This window comes from Tursiops truncatus, chromosome 19, assembly GCF_011762595.2.
Source record: "Tursiops truncatus isolate mTurTru1 chromosome 19, mTurTru1.mat.Y, whole genome shotgun sequence".
NCBI classification, from domain to species: Eukaryota; Metazoa; Chordata; class Mammalia; order Artiodactyla; family Delphinidae; genus Tursiops; species Tursiops truncatus.
In genome coordinates, this window is record NC_047052.1 from 47,621,516 (window position 1) to 47,628,878 (window position 7,363).

Genomic DNA, 7,363 nt, shown 5'->3' on the forward strand with positions numbered 1-7,363 from the left:
CTACCCTCCCCATGCCCGCCACCAACACACACACACACACACACACACACACACACACACACGCACACACACAATCTCTGATCTCTCAAGCTTATGCCTGCGGCAGAGAGAGTGGGTAAAGAACCTAAATAAAACACAGTGCATGTGCCCAAACACACATCCAGCCTTGAGTGCTTCCAACCATGCCTCAGTTTTCCAATGTGACCTATGGGCATCTGTCTCGTACCACGCCCACCCCTGCCCGGTGACAAGCACCCCTCTGTTCCGTCCCCGAGAGACCCAGAAGGGCATCTTGGGGTGGGGTCGGAGCTAGAGACAACCCAAACACGGAAAAGTGAGTATGAACCAAGCGTGCCCCTACAGAACATGCTGACACTCCCAGGTAGGGCCCCACCCACGCTGGGCACCTCCTTGGGAAGAGAAAGAAGGGTATCTCAGTCCTAGCAGCCGCCCTACCCTGCAGGGAATCAAATGACCCGATTCTGAGATTCTGATCTTGGGCCTCAGGTCAGAAAAAAAAGAAAAGCGGGGATGGGGGGGTGGGGGGGTGGGGTTGGGAATGTGAGAAAATAGGGAAGTGATCTTCTGGGTCCTGACGGAAGAGAAGGCTGGAAGTCCACCTGGGGTCCCCGTGGAGGAGGGGGCTGGGCACAAGATGCCCATGTCGCATTCGGATTCTGGTTCTGCCTCCCCACCCCAGAGCTACAGAGACCTGCCCCCAGATCTTACATCACTTCTTTCTCACCCTAGGGGTAGGGTGGGTCCAGACCCACCCCTCCTCAGCTTCCTATAAGAAGAGCTGGGGACCTGGGACTGCAGGTTCACTCACTCATCCATCATGAGGCTTTCCACGAAACCCCAGACCTTCCTGCTGGCTTCCCTGCTGCTCTGCACCCTCCTGGGTCTGGGTAAGTGACTAGGGGCCTGGAATCCTGGGACCTTCGGAAAGAGGACTGTATGAGAGGGGCATTCAGCAAGGTCCTTCAGCGGGGAGGGGGAAAGAGGAGGTGTCCTGGGAATTCAGATTCATGGCAAAGGCAGAGGGTAAAGGACAGAAAGACTGGGGCCCCAAGGGAAGAATAGCTCAGAAACTTGTGTGTGTGAATCCCTGAGAAAGAAGGGGATTTGATGAGCTTTGAATCCCCTGTCCCCCAGGCAAGGTCTCAAAATAAGCCATCTGGGGACTTCCCTGGCGGTCCAGTTGTTAAGACTCTGCGCTTCCACTGCAGGGGGTGGGGGTTCGACTCCTGGTTGGGGAACTAAGATTCCGCATGCCATGCAGTTCGGCCAAAAAAAAAAAAAAAAGACGTCTGAATTCTAGAAAATCAGAGTATGATTAGAAAGGGAAATTTTTTTTAAAAAAATGATGGGGCGGGGGAGAGATTTTCTTTCTCCCAGAACTCTAGGGAGTTCAGACCCCTGGTGTCCTCCCCTAGATGCAGGAATTCAGGCAAGCCCCACCTTCCCCAGGATGCAGTTGCCCAGTGTCTGGGCCCCCAGTTGCCTCCTCTCTCAGTACCAAGGGGTCCATGCGCTTGCCCTCCTGGTCCGTGCTCTCCCTTCTTGACCTGGGGTGCAGATCCCAGCCTCAGGTACCCCTGCCTGGGCTCCTACTGTCTACAAGACCTACGCGTGGTACCTACAAGGAAGAGGATCTCACTTCCGAGAACCAGCTCGACCTGAAGCTTCACAAAAGTCCATGGAAACCTTCACCAGGACCCCTCCCTGTCCCCAAACTTTCTCAGAGGACCCTAGCATCCAAAGTCCCCAGCCTTGTAATTAGGTAAACTTGCTCCCTGGTGGAGTCGCTTCCCACCCCTGAAAGCAGCTTTGCTGGAGCACCACCGCGTCTCTGCGGGAGCTTCGGACAGTTCCCTGGACAGGCGCCAATGCCCCGCCCAAGAACAATCAGGGAGATACCTTTCCCTCCTCCCTCAGACCGCCCCCCCATCCCCCTCTGGACTCCGTCCGAAGTCTTGGTCCGCAGACCACACCACCCTTGACTAGAGCCCTGCTCTCTACACTGCAGGGTACCCACTGAGCTGTGAGGTGTGTACAGGCTCCGGACCCACGTGCAGTGGAAATGTGCAAACTTGTGACCCCGACCAGGACTCCTGCGTGGTCATCGTGGCTCACACCAACAGGAGTAAGAGCTCAGGGCGTGGCGTCAGATCCTGGGGAGGGGGCCGTGCTTTCGGGGTAGCAGATACCAGCACGCGCGGGGAGGAACCTTCCAGTGGTGAGCAGGCAGGAAAGAGGGAAAGGCAGTCTCAAGGTGGATGGAGGGAAGAGAATCCGATGGAACGACAGAAACCACTGTTGTCAGGGATTTCTGAAAATTAGACTCCAAAGAGTTGATGGGGTGGGGGGGGGGCAGATATAGAGACTTTCTTAGGCAGGAGGGGATTAGGGAAGGAAAGGACAAGGGGGAAGAGAGAAATCGCGAGAGGGGGAAAATCTAATATGCAAGAGGTGGAGGGGGGCGTGTAGAGGAGAAGGAAGGGGCTGGGGTGGGTTGGAAGGAATGTGACCAGGTTGACCATTTGGGGTGGGAGGGATCCCCTAGGGATGCGGGTTGGAAGAGACCATTTCTGACAAGAAGAGGAGAGATGATATTGGGGTAGAGGGAGAGATATAAAAGAACAGACGGGAGAGGGAAGATATTCCTGAAGCATGGAGCAAATTATCACAAAGAAGTGGAGCTGCGGCAATGGGAGACATATGAGTAAAATGGGAGAGGAGAGGCAAGACTTAAATGGAAGGGACTCTCCCAGGCCTGAGGGAGGATGGGGGAGAAGGGGAGCAAAGGAAGAAACCACGGCGGGTGGGGTGTTCATTCAAAGCTGAAAGAGACCCAGAAACCCTTAGTTAAAGGAACATGGTGGGGCACGGCGTGAGACTGGAGAAGGAAGGATGTGACGGGAGGTAAGGCCAACGTTGAGTGTAGGAAGGAACCATTCCGACCGGAGCGGGTGTGTAAGGTAAGTGGGATAGAAGATTGCACGCTGCCCTACTCACCTAGCAAGGGTGGGCAGGTGGGGGAAGGACCTGAAAGTCTTGCAGAGGCCACCCAGGAGTATATGGGAGGGAGATGGGACCCTGGGACCGCAGGAGGAAGTTGGGGAAAAAAACCACCTTTCTGTGGGGTAAAGAGGGGAAACCCTAGGGTTGGAAGAGACCACCGTACTGTGGGGAGGGGGAGGGGGAAGGCTGTGGAGGCTGGACGAGACCACTTCAGGCAAGACCTGAGAGTACCCAAGGAGGGCAGCAAGAGACCATTGGTGGGAGGTCTGGGGAGTGACCCTGGGGAAATCTGGAAGAGACCACGTTAGACAGAGAAGGATATGGGTGTTACAGGGTGCGATGGGGCGGGGGGGCGAGGGTGGCATTCCAGTATTTGGTGGAAGGGATTCCGAGGGTCAGGGGAGGGCGAAAGGCTGGAAGAGACCATTTCACACCGCCATGGAGGTAGCCATAGGCGGCCTGAAAAAGACCACTACAGGTGTGACCCTTAGAGGATGGCAGTGGGGTGGCGTGGGGCGGAAGGGACCACTCAGGCAGGCACCAGGGCTTGCCGATGGGAACTGCAAGAGACCACCAAAGCCTGGAGGGGGTGGGGTGGAGCGGACCTAAAAAACAGTCCAGACCATGCCCCAGGCAGATAAGGGGGTATGACTCTGGGGGGCTGGAAGAGAACTCCCTAGACAGCAGCGGGCTGGGGCAGCTGTAAGGTTGGGAGAGACCTGGAAGCCAGGGTCCAGGCCAGGGCCCCTGAGCCCTCCCCTCCCTCGCCATCCTGCAGAGGGCCACCAGTCGCTGAACACCTATAAGGGGTGCATGAAATCCAGCGCCTGCAGCTCAGGATTCATCTCCATCACCATGGACCCTGAGAACTACATGGTGTCCAACACACGCTGCTGCCAGAGCGACGTCTGCAACCACGATCCCCTGCCCGGTAAGGGCCAGCTCAGCCCCACAACTGGAGTCCCTTCCTGCCCCGCCTGAGAGCCTGCTGTGAGCACCCGCCACTGACCTGCGCTCACTGACCCGCGCTGTAACCTTTGGCAAGCATCCTCCTTGCTCTGAGCCTCAGGTCCTCGCCTGTAAAATGCAGTGTCCATTAGCAACCGGTGTCCCCAGGGTTGCTGTGAGGTTGGGAAAGGGTTTAACGTCCCTTACACCTTACACTCCACCCTCCTCCCCAGCTCCTGAGAACAATCGTACGGAGAATGGCCTCCAGTGCCCTACCTGCATCACCCACTTCAAGGAAACATGCTCTTCAACTAAGAAAGTACTCTGTGTTGGCCAGGAAAGCCACTGTATCACCTGCGCTGGCAAAGTGCAGACTGGTGAGGGGCACCTAGATTTCTGGAGGAGGGGACAGGGAGGCTCCCAGAACTGGAGGCTCATACTTCCAGATTCTAGGGGAGAGAGTGGGTCCAGAGAACTGGGTGAGGAGGTGGCAGGGGCATGACCCCGGGTCATGAGGAGGGAGGGGTTGGAAGTCCTGACTCCAGGCTGAAATCCCTCCCCCAACAGGTGTCATATTTGCTACTCGGGGCTGCGCTACGGAGAATGCCTGCCACACCAAGCCTGGGACCCTGGTGCCCGCGGCCTCTCGTATCTATACCATTACCCAGGCCGACTGTCTTCCAGGCCCCCAGCCTCCTGGCAAGGCTAAGTGAAGAACCGAGGCGTATGCCACGTTTGGTCTTGATCTGTTCTCAGCTACAGCTTCCCATGTGCCAATATATTATTAAACAACTTAACAGAACAAGCCTGAGTCCTTGTGACGTGATGCATTTCAGGGAGGTGGGATGCAAAAAGCAGGGGTCTCAACCTTTGGGAACCCCTTCTTTGGAAGGAAGAGAGGGAAGACCCTACCTTTTGTTAAGGGATTACTCCCTGCTGGGTCCCCATGCTAAGTGTTTTCCTGCGGTACCTCATTGCATAGTCACAACAACTCTGTGAAGTTGAAAGAATTGTCCCCATTTTACAGGGGAACAAACTGAGGCCCAGGTTGCGGTGTCACTTGGCTTGGGTCAAACAGCTAGGGAAGATCAGACTCCAGAGTCCATGATCACCTCTCCTGGTTAACCTCTCCCTCTTTTGCCTCCGTTTTCACGTTTGTAAACTGTGGCTATTAATAGCCATAACCTCAAAGGGCTGTCTTAAGAGTCAAATGAAAGAAAACTAAAATAGCACTTAGTGCAGTGCCCAGCACCTTTAAGTCAATGTTGGTTCTGGAGACAATGTGTCTGGCCAAATAGTTATCGTCCTAATAGCTGCCACTTACTGAGTGGCCATTCGTTGGCAGGTGCTAGACCCTGGCATCAGTCAGGACAGAATCGATTATGCTACAGTAACAAACAAGTCCCTCATCTCCGTGGTTTAAAGCAACAAAGTTATATCAGTTGATTCATGCTGTAGTAATGCTTATGAAACAAACCATCCCCAAGCCGAGATTGTGACAACTATCATTCTTCTAAGGGTTTGTAGGTGGCTGGAGCAGTTCTCCTTCTGGCTGTGCTTTGAGGGGTTTGGGTCCCGTTTGGGAGGGGATTCAAGTTCTCCTCCATGACACTTCACAGTCTTCTGGGATCAGCGGCTCCCTGGCTGATGTCTTTCTCATGGCAGATCACGGGGTCCTCGGCTGAGGTCGGGGGTGCTAACGTTCCATGGAGTAAAGTAAATCATATGGTCAGAGCCCACAGCAGTGGAGCAGGGACGTATACTCCCCCTCCAGTGGGAGGGAGAGGAGTGGTATTTGCTGAAGAAGTACCCATTCACAAAAGGTTGATTTAAGGGACCTCCCTGGTGGTCCAGTGGTTAAGACTTTGCCTTCCAGTGCAGGGGGTGCAGGTTCGATCCCTGGTCGGGGAACTAAGATCCCACACGCCTCGCAGCCAAAAAACCAAAACATAAAACAGAAGCAATATTGTAACAAATTCAATGAAGACTTTAAAAATGGTCCACATCAAAAAAAAAAAAAAAAAAATGGTCCACATCCCAAAAATCTTTAAAAAAAAAAAAGGTTGATTTATCCTTGACCTTCCATGTCTAGCACCGTCCACAGGGCGTTCTGCTCATCATAATCGTGGAGCAGTCACCAACTTAATGCCGATTTCTGTGCACAGGAGAGAGCCCAGGAAGGTTGCACGTGGATGATTAAATGCTGCCCACCCAGAAGTGACTTGACACAATTCACTGGGTGGAGCTGGTCACAGGACCCTACCAAACCCCACCGGGAGAGGAGGAGGAAGCACAGTCCGGACCCCAAATGCCCCACCTGAGCCCCCGCCTGGCCAGACACATTTCATAACCAGCACGAATGGCCACCATGACCTTTGGGGCAGGTTCTCATTTTGTCTTCACAACTACTCCACGTGATAGGCGCTATTATTCTCATCCCTGTTTTCAGAAGAATCTGAGGCTCAGAGAAGGAATGTCACATTGGTGGTCGTAGCAGCTAAAAAGTGGCAGAGCTTAAGATTTTAGTCATTGGGTCACATTGAGGGGAGAAAGAGACCACATCACAGAGAGAGCGGACAAGCCTGTACCAGTTATCCTTTGCTACGTAACAAGCCCCTCCAAACCTCAGATGCTTAGAATAATTGGTTGGCAATGTGGTCTGGGATCAGCTGGGTGATGGTTCTTCTGGTGTCTGCTGGGTTCAGCTGCTGGTCAGCTAGGCAGCTCTCTTCCAGAGGGTTGACACTGATTGGGGTGTCAGGGCTGACTGGGCCACATGTCTCTTATCACCAGCAGGTTAGCCTGGACTTCTTTTTTTTTTTTTTTTTTTTGGCCACACTGTGGGGTTTGCATGATCTTAGTTCCCCAGCCGGGAATGGAACCTGTGCCCCGGAAATGAAAGCGCCGAGGCCTAACCACTGCACAACCAGGGAATTCCCTAGCCTGGACTTCTTGATGTGGTGGCAGTGACAGGGGTCCCCCGGGTAGCAAGAGAGGAAGTCCCAATGCATGAGCACTTTTCAAGCCTCTGCCCATCATCTTTGCTGTTGTCTCAGTAGCCAAGCAGATCCCATGACCAGGTCTAGAGTCAGGATGAGAAGGGACAAACCAAGGGCAGGGCTGCAGAGAAGCCGAACAGACTGGGGGCATTCATGGGCCAAGCTGGTTCCGGAGCTAAGACGTTTACCATCACAGTCCCCAAGGTGTAAACAATTAATAGTCCGCTCCAGCCCCTCCAGGCTGGCAAAACTCAAAGTCTCTCAATTCCAGCCCAATGGATTCTACGCTGCACAGACTCCCACTGTCCCTCCTCTCCAGGGACCCAGGAGTCTAGGCTTCCAGCTCCACTCAAAATCCCAAGCATCTTTTTTTCCCTTTAAACCCCGAAAGA

The 7,363-nt window shown here is 54.0% G+C and overlaps 1 protein-coding gene across 1 annotated transcript; it reads left to right on the forward strand.

Annotated features, from left to right (window-relative positions):
• Positions 1–782: 782 nt before the first annotated feature.
• On the forward strand, positions 783–4,762 carry PINLYP (phospholipase A2 inhibitor and LY6/PLAUR domain containing). Its single transcript, XM_033844030.2, has 5 exons — positions 783–908; positions 2,030–2,146; positions 3,803–3,955; positions 4,206–4,349; positions 4,540–4,762. The coding sequence occupies exons 1-5, from the start codon at positions 839–841 to the stop codon at positions 4,683–4,685; spliced, it is 630 nt and encodes a 209-aa protein (XP_033699921.1). The 5' UTR covers positions 783–838; the 3' UTR covers positions 4,686–4,762.
• The last annotated feature ends 2,601 nt before the right edge of the window (positions 4,763–7,363 follow it).